This window comes from Daucus carota, chromosome 7 (genome assembly GCF_001625215.2).
Source record: "Daucus carota subsp. sativus chromosome 7, DH1 v3.0, whole genome shotgun sequence".
Lineage (NCBI taxonomy): Eukaryota > Viridiplantae > Streptophyta > Magnoliopsida > Apiales > Apiaceae > Daucus > Daucus carota.
In genome coordinates, this window is record NC_030387.2 from 9,858,466 (window position 1) to 9,873,543 (window position 15,078).

The 15,078-nt window shown below is 40.5% G+C and overlaps 1 protein-coding gene across 1 annotated transcript; it reads left to right on the forward strand.

Moving 5' to 3' along the window:
• The first annotated feature begins 1,382 nt into the window (after nt 1–1,382).
• LOC108194686 (probable O-methyltransferase 3) lies at nt 1,383–3,253 on the forward strand. Its single transcript, XM_017361638.2, has 2 exons — nt 1,383–2,281; nt 2,808–3,253. The coding sequence occupies exons 1-2, from the start codon at nt 1,496–1,498 to the stop codon at nt 3,123–3,125; spliced, it is 1,104 nt and encodes a 367-aa protein (XP_017217127.1). The 5' UTR covers nt 1,383–1,495; the 3' UTR covers nt 3,126–3,253.
• Nucleotides 3,254–15,078: the final 11,825 nt, after the last annotated feature.

The window sequence follows — 15,078 nt, forward strand, 5'->3', positions numbered from 1 at the left end:
GGAGTGCGATTTTTTGTGGACACTGACTATAATTTTTAATTATGATAAGCCAACTAGACTTTTAGCTAAGGGTTTTCGTGGTTGGAGATGCTCTTGGTTGATTTGTCAAGCGTGTGTAAAATTACACAATTATGTGATAATATATTTCTAAACACTAATCCAGCCATAATATTTAGAGGAGTTCCTGTATCATTTATTCTTACATTGTCTCATTTGTGTAGAGATTCAGAACTACTATGTCTTTTTACTCTAAACAATAGAATTTTTTTTGAAGAGAATAATAGATATTTTTTTTAATTAACTAAAAGACCCCGGCGTGTACTCCACACTGCTATGTGTGTGTTATGATGCAAGCAAGCTACTCATGGTCAAAAAGGAAATAAAGTATGGTACCATCTTTCTTTAGTAGTTCGTTGTCTGGTCAATTGGAGAGAATTTGTACAAAGTAAATTGACTTGGAAAATTTTAGGAATTTGATTTACCTGCCAAAATTAAGTGGCATTATTATTTATGTGGATTTGTTTCCGCAATACGTGGAGGCATGTTTGATAATAGAGTAATATGTGAAGGCATGTTTGGTAATGATGCCATTCGAGCATTTCCGATCTGAATGGTTATAATGATCGGTTAAATTGGACATGTAATTAAAATTGGTTGAATTTGTAAGACATTTGTTTCGATACTATTGACTATATTAGTTTGCTATAATTTAAAAATAATATATTATTAATATTTTAAATTATTATAAATAAAATTTATCACTTTAATATTGTAATAAGTGATGTATAATATTATTAGAGCATCTCCAACCATAAAAAGTTTTTAACTAAAATGTGAGTTGACATACCAAAAATTAAAAAAAATATAGCCAACCTCTCAAAAAAACTCACACTCCAACCATACCTATCTGTTTTTCATAATTTTAGTCAACCTCCTGTGGATGACTATATTTGTCGAATCTCTACATGTTTGTAAAAAATCTGTAGGAATATTGCACATAATTTATTACCATTTTGAGCTGATATTTTCTATTTTAATAATTTAAAATATTAATAATATACTATTTTTAATTTATAACCAACCAATATAATTGAAGCACAGTATCTTACGGGTTCATCAAAATTTACATAATGTCTTGCCGGTATAATTTAAATAATGATTATAACTAAAAACCGTTGAGATACTAGATTTGAGCCGTCCAACAGTATATAAGACCAATACGTAGGCTGTTACTAAAAAGTAAAACCTGCCTGATGTGGGCAGTTGTATATCGGACCAATATATGGGTTGGACTCGCGTCGAATTAAGATTTCTAAAATCAAAGCCCAAGAGACAATTGGACTCGAGATTCAATTGGACCTCATCTCTTGTCTAACAAAATGTATTTTCCTACTTATATAAAGAACACTACACTGGAGGAAGCAAGCATATAATTGTCTGTTTGTGTGTTCTTATTCTTTTGCTCCATCTATTTTTTCTTGTCCTCCAGGCCCTTATGGAGTTGCCTAATCAAGAAAATGAGATGAGTAAAATGCTGAATGGCCAAGTCCACATACTAAACCAGAGTCTCAAGTTCATAAACTCCATGTCACTCAAATGCGCCCTGCACCTTAATATACCCGAAATCATCAAAAATCATTGTGCTCCGATGACACTGACTGAGCTAATCACGGCTCTCGGAATCAACAAGTCCAAAGCAAACTGCTTGTTCCGTCTCATGCGCATTTTAATCAACTCCGGATATTTTATCTCACAAAAAATCTCCGAAAATGAACAAGGCTACGTGGTTGCACCCTCTGCATCATTTCATTCGACGAAGGATGCGTCGTTGATCCGCATTGACGTGTCTCTTGTAGCGCCTGTGCTGCAGCCCGCGTTCGTGAAGCCGTGGGATTATTTAACCAAATGGTTTTTAAACGAGGAATTTTGTGACATGACGCCGTTCGAGATGGCGTTTCAAATGTCGTACTGGGAGTATTTGAGGAAGGAGGAAAATGCGGGAAGGCATTTTAATGAGTCCGTTGCGATTGATGCGCGGTTGATTGGTGGCGTTATGATCAAGGAATGTAGGGAGATTTTTGAAGAGATCGAATCGGTTGTTGATGTCGGTGGTGGCACAGGGACGGCCTCGATGATAATTGCGAATGCGTTTCCGAATCTGAGGTGCATAAATTTTGATCTGGAACATGTAGTTGATGGCTTGACAAGCAGTGAAAATTTGGTTCATGTTGCTGGTGATATGTTCCAAGCAGTTCCTCCGGCCAACGTGGCTCTGCTTAAGGTATTTTCTGCTTCACTTTATTGTTCAAATATTCCATTTCTACTTTGATTCTTTTCTTTATTCAGCATTTAAATTATCTTCATTCTTTTTTAAAAGATTCAGATATCAAAAAAATTATATACTAGTATCTTCAAATTATTTAAGCATTTATTTTGAAAGTTCTTTTCCTTATTCGGGATGATATTGATATGATCATCAAAAGCGCATCTGATATCTTCATTATTTGATATCTTCATTATTTGCAAAAGATTCAGGAATCAAAGAATACATATATATTAGTATTTCTTATCTTCAAATTATTAAAGCATTTATTTTCCTTATCTTGGATGATATTGATATGAATCTCAAAAATGATCAAAATCAAAACTGCTTCTCAAATAATTAGTTGGTTGCACGTTTTTTACTAGAAAACTGGTAAATGTAGTTTAAAATAAGCAATACACAAATCATTTGTTGCACTTAGAGATTTTTAAACTTTCGGATCTTCTGAACTTTTCCAAGATTAATAGAAAGTGAAAAATGACAGTGGATTTTACACGACTGGAACGACGAAGAATGTGTAAAAATACTCAAGAGATGCAAAGAAGCGGTTGAAAGCAGCAAAGAGAAGGGCGGAAGAGTGATGATCATCGAGACCGTGGTGAATCCAGATGAGAAGCAGAAGCAAGTTGATGAGGAAACCAGAGAAACACAATTACTCCTTGATATGTTGATGATGGTTCTGGTGGGAGGAAAGGAGAGAGATGAGAAGGAATGGGGTCAGCTCTTTGCAGATGCTGGCTTCACTCGTTACAAAATCACTCCCATCTTTGGCTTCAGATCTCTCATTCAGCTTTATCCCTGATCACAAACAGACCTGAGTTGGACATGCAATTGCTTCGATTTAAATTATCTGTACAATGTTCTTTTTTTTCTTTCACTTTTGTTCTTATTTCAGCATATTTCTTGTATCAGACAATATGAGACCAGCATTGTTTTGTTGCCAGCCCCCGAGCTACGATCCCTTTAAGTGCATTCTTTTCCCCCCCTCAAATAAGACCTGTTTTTTGTTAGATAACAAACATAAAACAGCTTCTTGATATTTATATCTTAAAATTTATAAAAACTGATAGTTTTCTTGAAATATAAATCCTTACTTTGATCATTTAAGTGCAGCCACACCGTCTCATTTATCTTCTAACATAGTTTAAGCCCCTCATAGGTTAGATGGCAGTTTTAAAAAAAAATTAATAGGTAAATAGATAGTAATATATATACAGGAAAAATCTCCACTTGATAAAAAAATAAAAGTCAAAACTCTTTTTATTTTTGCAAAAAGAAGTAATTATATATGACAAGTTTTATAAAGATATGTTTAAAAAAGGATAATAAGTTAATATATTACAAAGTCTCTATATATAAAATTATATAATTTCTATTAATTTCACTTATTACACACATAAAATTTTGTAAATAAAGTAATACATATTACAAATTCCGGGCACTAGGGGTGTGCATGGTGCGGTTTGGTGCGGTTCCGGACATTAACCATTACCAAACCGATGAATGCGGTTCGGTTCGGTTAATCATCATTAACCATAACCGCACCAATTAAAATGGTTTTTCGGTTGCGGTTAACCATTAGTCGGTTGCGGTTTTTTTTTTCGGTTTTTCCACTATTATTTGCTACTCTTGTGCATAATAATTTTTTTAAAAATATATAAAATTTTCATGAACATGTGCAGTATGTTCGGTTACTATTTACTATTGTTTCTATTTGAGGATATAGGAAACATTACATACTTTCATCTAAAAAACATTAATACACAATAAAAACTAAAACATACATATTTTGACAAGAAATTAGATGATGTTAAGTCAATAAAATTACCCAAAATCAACTAATCATGAAATTCAAATAAAAAGTTTTCAAAAAGTACATAAATAAAAAAAGTAGAATAGGTTTCATAATAAAATTTGATCAGCAGAAATATTTTTGCTTTGTGGCAAATCACAATATATAGCCCTAGTTTTCGATCAAGCGCTCCTCCAAATATTTGGGTGCCCGGTTATTTAAGTGACTCAGCAAGTATGCAAATATGGAAGAAGAACCTCCATATAAAATTAGATGTGCAGTTTAAAAATGACTAAGGTGCTTTATTACTATTTTTAATATATATATATTTCGGTTCGGTTAATTTCGGTGCGGTTTTAGCATAAAACCGAAAATAAAACCGCACCACTAATTTCGGTTTTTTATCTCGGTTATTTTCGGTTTTATTTGCGGTTTGGTTTTTTTCGGTGTGGTTTTTCGGTTTTTTTAGATTTTTTTTGCGGTTTCGGATTTTCCTGCTCGCCCCTACCGGGCACTAATAAACCAAACTTTGAACTAACAATTCTTTGTAAATCAAATGATTATTAAATTCATTATAAGAAATGAACCATCCAGCACTACGATTCTCATTACATGAATCTTGTTCCTTGTTTCATCAATTACAGCCATTTTCAGCTCCATTTTCCTGTTCAAAACGGTCATGACGAAGAAAAAGTAAGCTGTCATCTGAAAAAACAAGTGACTAATGGAAGGTGCATTTTTTGCTATTAGGCCCATAATATTACTTCTATGTTCAGCTTGTCATGTTATGCTGAAAAGCCTTCTGCGCAGATAATGAACAAGTATGATGAAAGAGGGTCACCTTGGAGCAAACCTATGGACGAAAAACTTCACCATAAGCCCTCCCATTAACGTGAAAAGAGTACCTTACTGAAGTTACACATCTCATAACCTTTCTTACCCACTATTGTGAAATCCAATCTTTAAGAGCATTTTTTTAAAGAAGATCCACTCTACCCTATCATAAGCTTTACTTGTGTCTAACTCTAATTTCATTGCGTAACATCTCTTCCCCCTTTCATTTGTCTCAAATGATGTAAACACTCATAAGCAATCAACGCATTATCTGTAAAATGAGTACAAAAGCACTTTGTGTCCCGTTTATAATCAACGGTAAGATTGTTTTAAGTTTATTAATTAAAACCTTAGAAAGATTTTGCAAATCACATTACACAAGCTTATGGTTGAGAATCACCTACTGATACAATATCTTTCACCTTTGGAAATAGTGTAACAACTTTAGAATTTATTAATCCCGAGTCAGCCTTTTCATTTAAGCAAGATATGATAGCTTTTGAAATAAGAGGGCCTGCCATATCACAATGTTGCTAATGGAATGTAGCGTTCATTCCATCTAGACCCAAGATTTTATCTGCTGATATGGAAAACACTGACCATTTAATTTCGTCTACAGTGAAGCCTCTTTCTAATGATCTGCCCATCTATTCTGTTATTAGTGGTTGTACTGCCGATGATAATTCATTGATCCTCTCTCCGTGGGGGATGATGATGTAAATAAGTTGGCATAAAACCTTCGTATTATTCCACTGAAGTCCTCCTCATTTGTGCACCACTCGTTCTCCTCGTTTAGCAGTCCTGCATATAGAAGTTATTGAGAGATTAGTTACCTTGTTCTTAATGATGAAGGAACTAACATTAGCCAGACATATTTACCTGCAAATGTTTGAACTCTATACTGAATTGGAACTTGCAGATAGCCATTTTAAAACAATTAGTTCTGTGACCAGTTTAGAATCTACATTAATTTTTGTAGCTTTGATACTCATATGAATCTTGGACCATTGATTCCATCAGCCTATTATAAATGAGTTTAGACCGATTGAATAACTAATTAAACATTAGCCAAACATATTTTCTACAATTGTCATGCCAGCAAATTTATTAATTCATCTTTGCCAAGTAATGTACAGATTTGTAGGTTGATCTCCGACAGAACAGTGATTTAGTTGATTGTTCTTGTGTTCCATAAGAATATGACTAGTATACTTATTCAAGCTTATGAACAAATTGAGGTAACAGAGATTAGATTCAAAATAAAAGCAGCTCTACTTTTACCGAGAAATATTAGTTCCTAGTAGTATTCTACTCGAGCCAGCCTTTCGCAGATTACTTAGTTCTACCCTTTCATCATAATTTGTGGTTTAGTGTTGGCATCCCTGGTAAATCAACATATTTCTAATTGTGTCATATTTGTTATACTCTATTGTCACATAAATTGTTATACGATCAAAACTATTTAAAATTATATTCATACAGCTTAGCTACCTGATTCTAACACCTTCTAAATTACTAACTCCATTGTAAGACATTCTGAGACCAAACCAATTGAAAGCTTTGATAAGCTTTAAACCTTGAAAGCTTTGATAAGTTTTAAGCCTTGAAGGGCTACTGTAAGCCCAAAACCTTGCAAGCTCGAAAAGCTTGAAACCTTGGAAGCTTTGATAAGCTTTAAACCTTGAAGGGCTACTGTAAGCTCAAAACCTTGCAAACTTGAAAAGCTTATAACTTTGAAAGCTTTGATAAGCTTTAAACCTTGAAGGGCTTCTGTAATCCCAAAACCTTGCAATCTTGAGAAGCTTGAAACCTTGAAAGCTTTGATAAGATTTCCTTCAAATGAGTGCAGCCAAGTTGTTGGGTTGTATTTTCCAAGTTTTAATATTTTTGATTTCCAAGTTTTTGAATTTAAGCCGAGTAATATTAATGATATGCCTACTACCCCCGAGTTCTTTAGCATAATTACAATTATGGTGGAAAACTAGATGCAATTAAAGCCCTAACTTCTTTTAAAGCATACACGAAGCATTCAATTAACAATCATGGTAAGCAAGCAAGCATATACAAGATTTTCATAATTGGAAACTTCGAAATTTTATTGAATCACATGGTGGAAAGTTGACATAACATATATTTTTTTTTTTTGGGGGGGGGGGGGTGTGTGAAAACACCACCCCCTGAGCATCCTAGCAAATAAAGCAAATAGTAGCCTGATAATTTTCCTAAAAGCATAACGATTACAACTAATAAACCGTCTTTATTGTCCCGAACCCCGAACCCGAAACCTACAGAAATACTACCCGGGTGAAGCTACTAGTAATACCTCTTTAAGTGTTAGGCGTTCCATGCCCGCGGTATGAGTCTCCCATCCATGTCTGTAAGGTGATAGGTACCTTCCCAAAGCATTGTCTTTATGATGTATGGGCCTTCCCATTTGGCACCGAAGGCTCCATGAGTGGGAACCCTCATGTTAGGCATCATTTTCTTCAGAACCAAGTCTCCCGTTTTAAGGGGTCGAGCCCTCACCTTCTTATCAAAATATTTACGGGTTCTCTGTTGATACGCATCGAGCTTCAACTGAGCGGTATCCCTTACTTCTTCAATTAGGTCTAGGTAGAGCATATGATTGACTTCATTATTTTATGGGTCATAGTTATCCCTTCGAAAAGATCCTGCTCCAACCTCCACGGGAACCATGGCTTCACACCCGTATGTTAGGGTGAATGGGGTTTCACCCATGGTAGACCTTGGGGTGGTATTGTAAGAACACAACACCATTGGAAGTTCATCGGGCCAACATCCTTTTTTCTCCTCTAATTTGGCCTTCAGGGTATGCTTGATTATTTTGTTCACGGCCTCCGTTTGGCCGTTACTCTAGGGATGGCATACCGTTGAAAACCCTTTCTTTATCCCGAGGTGTTCACAGAAATCCATCATTTCCTTGCTGTCAAATTGCTTCCCATTGTCTGATATGAGCTTATAGGGAACCCCGTATCGACAAACGATCGCTCGATAAAGAAAGTCCACCATCTTCCTTGTAGTGATGGAAGCTAGGGGTTCAGCTTCAGCCCATTTAGTGAAGTAGTCCACAGCCACAACTATGTATTTCACACCCCCTTTTCCCTTGGGTAATTCGCCAATCAGATCTATCCCCCAGACGGCAAACGGCCAAGGGTTTGTCAAAGTTTTCAGGGGTCCGGGAGGATTTTTATTTGTATTGGAGAACCTTTGGCAGCTGTCACAAGCTTTGGTGAAGGCATGAGCGTCCTTGTAAAGGGTAGGCCAGTAGTAGCTATGACAGAGAATCTTGTGAGCGAGGGAGGCACCCCCCGAGTGATTCCCACAGATCCCCTAATGCACTTCACGCATTATGTATTCATACTTTATCTTAGCGACACATTTAAGGAGGGGCCGATTGAATCCCCTCTTATATAAGATCCCGTCATAGATGACATATTGGGCTGCCTAGTATCTCAGTTTCAGGCTTCATCCTTATCTCCAGGTAAGGTTCCATTGGCTATGTATTCGTAAATTGGGGTTGTCCAAAGATCAGATTCCTCAATTTCAATGTCCAAGACTTCGATTTTTGGGATGTTGGGCTGATACTGGATTTTGAGGGGGATTATCCCAAGCATGTGTGCATTCCTCTGTGAACCCAACTTAGCTAGAGCGTCTGCATCTGCATTCTCAGCCCTGGGTATTTGCTCTAGCTTGATTTCTTTGAACTTCCCAATTAACTCTTGGGCATACCACATGTAGAGATCAGTTCGGGGGCCCCTAGCTTGGAAACCTCCCCTAATGTGCCAAACTACCAGCATTGAATCGCTGTAAACATTCATGTTTTCCACCTTCATCTCCAAAGCTAACTTCAGCCCCGCTATTAGGGCTTCATACTCGGCGTCATTATTGGTGGATTTAAAGTCGAAGTGAATTGAGCTTTGCAGCTTATGGCCCTCCGGGCTAACTTAGACAATGCCAGCCCAGACCCCATTTCCATTGGTAGCCCCATCGACGTAAAGATTTTACCAAGAGGAATAGTTTTCGGGTATGGTTACTGGAGGCTGAGGTTCAGGTACACATTCCATCGCTTCAACCTCGTAAGAGGGTGGAAATTCTAGGATGAAGTCCGTTAGGGCCTGTCCTTTGATGGCGGCCCTTGGCTTGTATTCTACATCGAACTGACCTAGCTCGACAGCCCACTTCATGATTCTCCCTAAGGCTTTTCGCTTGTGAAAGACTTGTCTGAGAGGGAAGGATGTTCGCACTTCTATCTTGCGAGCCTGGAAGTAAGGCCTTAGTTTGTAGGAAGCCAATATTAATGCGTAGGCTAGTTTCTCCATATTCGAGTATCGGGTTTCAGCATCAAGTAACCTCTTGCTCACATAGTATACCGGCTGCTGGGCTTGCTCTTCCTCCTTGATCAGGATTGCGCTAATCGAGAACTCAGAAACCCTAGATAAAGGACTAAGGCTTCACCCCCCGTTGGTTTTGCCAATAGTGGCGGGCTTCCAAGTTGCTCTTTCAGCTTCAGGAAGGCAGCCTCGCATTCTGTCGTCCAGTTGAATTTTTGCCCCTTTTTTATGGCGGCAAAGAATTTCTTGCACTTGTTTGAAGATTTCGTGATAAACCGGTTTAGAGCGGCAACCCGGTCTGTAAGGCATTACACCTCTTTTACATTCCTGGGCGACCTCATTTCAATTAAGGCCTTGATCTTCGCAGGGTTAGCCTCGATTCCCCTGTGACCGACAATGAAGCCGAGGAACTTGCCGGATTCAACCCCGAATACATATTTTTGGGGATTCAACTTCATCCCGTAATCCCTTAGTATGTCATCCACATACACTTCCATTGTTTTGCCAATCTGGTCTTTAAACATCTTATTAACCAGCCTTTGATAGGTAGCCCCAGCATTCAACAAACCGAACGGCATCCCGATATAACAATAGAGCCCCTTGTCAATGATAAAGGAGGTGTGTTCCTGATCCGGTTCAAACATGGGGATTTGATTTTAGCCTGAGTAGGTGTCCATTAAACTTAACAACGCATGCCCCGCAGTGGAATCCACCAATTGGTCAATTCGAGGAAGCGGGAAGCTATCCTTAGGGCAAGCCTTGTTCAGATTAGGAAAATCTATGCATGTTCTCCACTTTCCGTTGGGTTTCTTCACCAACACTAGGTTTGCTAGCCATGTGGGGCAGAAAGCCTCTTTCACTAAACCTGCCTTCAACAGTCAGTCTACCTCTTCTTGAAGGGCGGTAGCCCTTTCGCCACTGATTGGCCTCCTCTTCTACCTAACTCCTTTTTTGTCTGGGTCAATGTTGAGGTGAATCTCGATCATATCCGAGTGATCCCAAGCAAAGACGTCTAGATTATTCTTTAAGAACGCAGCCAGGGTTTCCCTTAGATCCGGCCTCAGTTGTTTCCCGATATTCAATTCTTTAAAGGGGTCGGATTCATCCATCAAGATAGATAGGGTATCCTCAGCTGCTCTAGTCTTCACCTAAGTTTCCGGCATCCTTGGGTCGAGATCAATTTCAACTGTAACCTCTTTCTTTCTACCCTCTTGGGGTTGCGTACCCAGGATTTCATGAACGGGAAGCCGTGTTTGGTCTCCAAGTTGATAGGTGACCATAACGTTGTTCAAGCTATAAGGAATTCCATGGCCACTCTCTTGTTTTTTTATTTTGGGGCTGGACTTGACTAGCCCCTTCAAAATCACTATTACTGACATCTTCCACAATTCCCTCAACCAGCGTGTCAACCATGTCAACATTTTCCCCCGGGGATGCATCCATAAAAGTGAGCCCTCCATTTTCAGCATGTGAGGCTTCAAAATACGGGTCTCCCCGGATGTTGCACAATGACCACCATGTTGCAGGTTTCCTTCACAAACTTTATCAGTATCTTTCCCTGGATCTTTGCCTTTGGCTTCTCCACTGGCTCCACTTGCTTGTAATAATTCTCCGTGATGCCTCCATCTATAAGTTGGACCTCTTTGCAGGCCATCACTGCAGATCTCAAGGCCCTACTATAACATTCTCGGGAGTCTGCTAGGCATCCCCGCACGCACCCTACTCCGTTTGGGGTTGGGAATTTCATAGATAGGTGATATATTGAGGTAATCATCCGCATGTCCGTTAGGATTGGTCTGCCCAGGATCCCGTTATAAGAGATGTCCTCGTTGACTATCATGAAGTTTGCAACCTGAGTGGTAGCCAGCGGCTCTACTCCAAGGGTGATTGCCAACCTAACCCTTCCAACAATTTGGACAGCGTTTCCCGTGAAGCCATATAATTCATTATAGCAAGCAATCATGTCTTTGTCCGCCATCTTCATCCTTTGGTATGCACTGTAGGCCAGGATGTTGACAGAGCTTCCGTTGTCCACGAGAAGCCTATGCACATTGACGTTCCCGATCACGGCTGTTACCACCAAGGCATCGCTATGAGGATGGTGTACTGTCCACGTCCCCCTCAGCAAAGGTAATGTCCATGGTCTCCCCTTTAAACATTTTAGGAGGCCTCTCGGACGGGTGGCACACATTATTTAGGGGTTGCCCTCGGGCTTCCCGCAAATATCTCCTCATAGCACTGTGTCCCTGGCCTCCCACAAAAGGTTCTCCGATGATCGTTCGTACACTGCTAGCCCTGGTGTTACGGTTAGCTCCCTGGTCATTCGCTCTTTTGGCCTTCTTGTCCCTATATTTCTTGGCTTCCTGGGCCACGAATTCCGTCAGATATCCACTCCTGATGAGGTCCTCTATGTGATCCTTGAGGTGCACGTATTTTGTCGTGTCATGCCCATTCAGGTCGTGGAAAGCACAATATTTCCCCTGGTCTTTTTTTCCTGGGGCCCATTTCGGAAAGGCTTCCTGAAGAGCCTTGCCTTGTCTCCAACCTCAAAAATTTTCTATATGGAGGCTGTGAGAGCTGTATACTCATGGTATCTCGGGTCCCTGGTCTTCCTTAGCGTTAGCCTTGACTTTTCGAAGCCCTATGTGCTGGTTGCATTCACAGTGATGGGTGAGGTTTTGCCATCCCGACTTGAGGGTTTCTCACCAGTAGGCCTTGCGTAGGGGTTCCTCTTATAGGTGTTCCTACTTTCTGGGCTTTAAGACCTATCTCTTTTGATTTTCCAATTGCTACGGACTTCGGACTTCGACTCCTTCTTTAGCTTAGCAAGAGATTCCTCAATGACTTTTTGGGGTTCCGCCCTAGCAAAGAAGTCAGCCAGGGTCTCAAGTTCCCGTCCTTGCAATTCCTTCCAGAAATCTGTTCCAGGCCTTACCCCTGCTATCAAGAAATTCTATAGGGTTTCCTTTGAGGTCGGCCTGACATGAGATACCTCTGAGTTGAAACGTTTGAAATACTCCCTTAATGTCTCATGGTCCTTCAACTTGATGTTAGCCAGAGTGTTGGCAGGTGGGGCATAAGTAACGGAAGCCCTGAATTGTCCCACAAACAGCTCATTCATTTGCCTCCAAGAGCTAATAGAATTGGCGGGAAGCCTCTAGGACTAGTGGTGAGCATCATCTCTGAGGGTTGCAGTCAACAAGCGACACTTCATGAGGTTGGGAATTTGGTAGACCCTTATCTCAGTGTCAAACCGGCTAAGATACTCCACGGGATCCGTAGTTCTGTTAAAACTCAAGTCGCCTACCCCCATGTAGATGCGAGGTAAGGGTGACTCCCGAACCCTTTTGGTGAAGGGTGACTTGACGGTAAGCTCGGCCATTGATTTCTTATTAGCTTTCACCTTCTTTAGGGCTTCAGCAACTCTTCCATCTTACACTTATCCTCTCCATCACTGAGTGCAACCTCATAATCATCATCCAGGGGCTGTTCCTTCTTCTTGTTCACTTCCTCATCATTATGTGACCCTGAGCTCTCCTCATCATCGTGGATCGAGATGACTTTCGACGGCCTACGATTCTTATCTTTTGACTGAGCCTCAATCGCGGGCTTTTCCTATCTTTGGCTGGGAGGAGCCCTGGGTTGCAACCCTTCAGGTTTATCCCCGTTAGGGGCCTTGCTACCAAGCATATGTCGCAAGTCTTACTCGGTCAGTTTCCTTCCCAGGCGGTCGGATACACTTACATTGGCAGCCTACGAGCGTTCTTCGTCATCCATCTCGGGGTTAAGCTTATTTTTCAGGGTCGCCACCCTCTTTCCTGCCGCCTTCTCCATCAAAATTCAGCTTGGTGGGAGTCACATTGTTAGCCCTTTTCGACCTTGCTGATTTTCTTTTCAGGGAGGCAATCCTTCGACTCATTTTCTTCAGGTGCAACCCCATTCTGATGGCAGCCTCCATTATGCTTCCAATGCAAGCCCATAAGCCTTCTTGTATGCCTTTAATGGTTCACCCAGCCATGATGAAGCCCAATATCCTTTACCAAATGACTCCAATAAGCCCAAATAAAGCCCAGACAATATAGTGGGCTATAAAATAAGCCCAGAGAGATTTTATAGAACAACACCATATAAGGGGGAATATCTTGCATCGTTTAATTTTCGGTTTGAACTGCCATTGTCGACAAGTATTTTTTCAACTGTGTTGGTCCCTATTTTGAGGGTGACTACTAGGGCGTCATGGTGGGATTGTTCTACTCCTTCTGGGTAGTCATTGTCCGAGAATTATATAACAGTTGATGGATTCTTTCTCGGCCGCTTAGTATCTATCCAAAAAAATGTCTTGCTTTGGTCTGTGGGGTTCCCCGGGACATACCCCCCCCGCCCCGAGATGACATCAATTAGTCTATCTGAATTCTTGGGGCTTTCATGAGCTGGATCCTCTCTTTGAACAAAATGAGCGAACTCGCCGCTTTGAATTTTGTTCTCAATTGTGTGTCTGAGTTGGAAACATTTTTCCGTTGTATGGCCCGTGTCCTCATGATAGTCACAATATTTTGAGCTAGGAGTTCTATTGGGGTTCATCGGTTTAGGTGGTTTATAGTTTGGATCGGCTTTTAGGACCGCCAGTATGGAAGGTATGTCCATGTTCAGCTTGGAGAACTCCCTTTCCTCCCTCGGAGGGAGAGGGGGCCAGGACTTAGTGGACTTATGGAGTTCCTGGACCGTGGAGCTTCTGTTTGCAGAGGTCTGCTTGTATGCTTCAGACTTGCCCTTTTCTTGTTGTGGTCCTGAGTTAGTTTTCTTGTATGACCATTGACCCTTTGGCGACGAACTTCTTTCCTATCGCTTGGATCGTGGTGATGTGATTTGTATACTCCCAACTGCGTCTTGAAGAGTTAGCCTCTGCTCGAATATATTCATTGCAGCTTCTATGGTTCGAGGACTCTTTTCGAAGAACTCTTCCAAAAGTTGGCTATGCCTTGCTTTGTCTACGCATGCACCTTAATAATTGACTGCTAGTTCCTCAACCAGGTTAGGAATGTTTGCCATTTCGGCTCGAAATCGGTCCAACAAGTCGCGAAGAGGTTCAGAGGATCTTTCTCTTACAATCATCAATGAGGCAGTGATTTTTCTACCTCTTTTGTTGATGGAAAATCTGGTTCAGAACTTGTTTTTCATAGTGGTCCATAAATCGATGGACCGTGGTGGTAGGGTGTTATACCATATTAGGGCTGTTCCTTTAAGGCATGTACCGAAGAACCGGCACCTGGCCACATCGGAGTGTCCGCAGAAAGACATGCGACCGTCAAACAAATTAATGAAGTCCGATGGGTTCGTGGATCCTTCGAACATGTCAATAGACGATATTTTCAAATTTCTATCGATCTTAACATTCACTATGTCAACTGATAAGGGATTTCCAAAAGGTACGTCAAACCCTCCTGGTTTACACTTCATGTGTTCCTTCATTAAGGAAAATTCCTCCCGAAATCTAGCCATTTCTGAGCTCTTTTGGCTTTTAGTTTCAGAGGCCTTTGAGTCCTCTTCTTCTCTGTCCTCATATGGAGATTTTCTTTTGTGATGCTTAGAGTTGAAGGACCGTTCTGATTCCTCGTGGTACGTTTGTTTGCTATTGGCAGAAGTCCTCCATGAGGGCTCATAGTCCTCAGTTTGATATTCCCATGAGGGATCCTTTCCTCCATGGTCTCCTAGTGCTGCTTCCAAGCGGGCTATTTCTCGTTTTTGCCTCAATTTCGCCTTGAGGAGCCGCTGTTTGT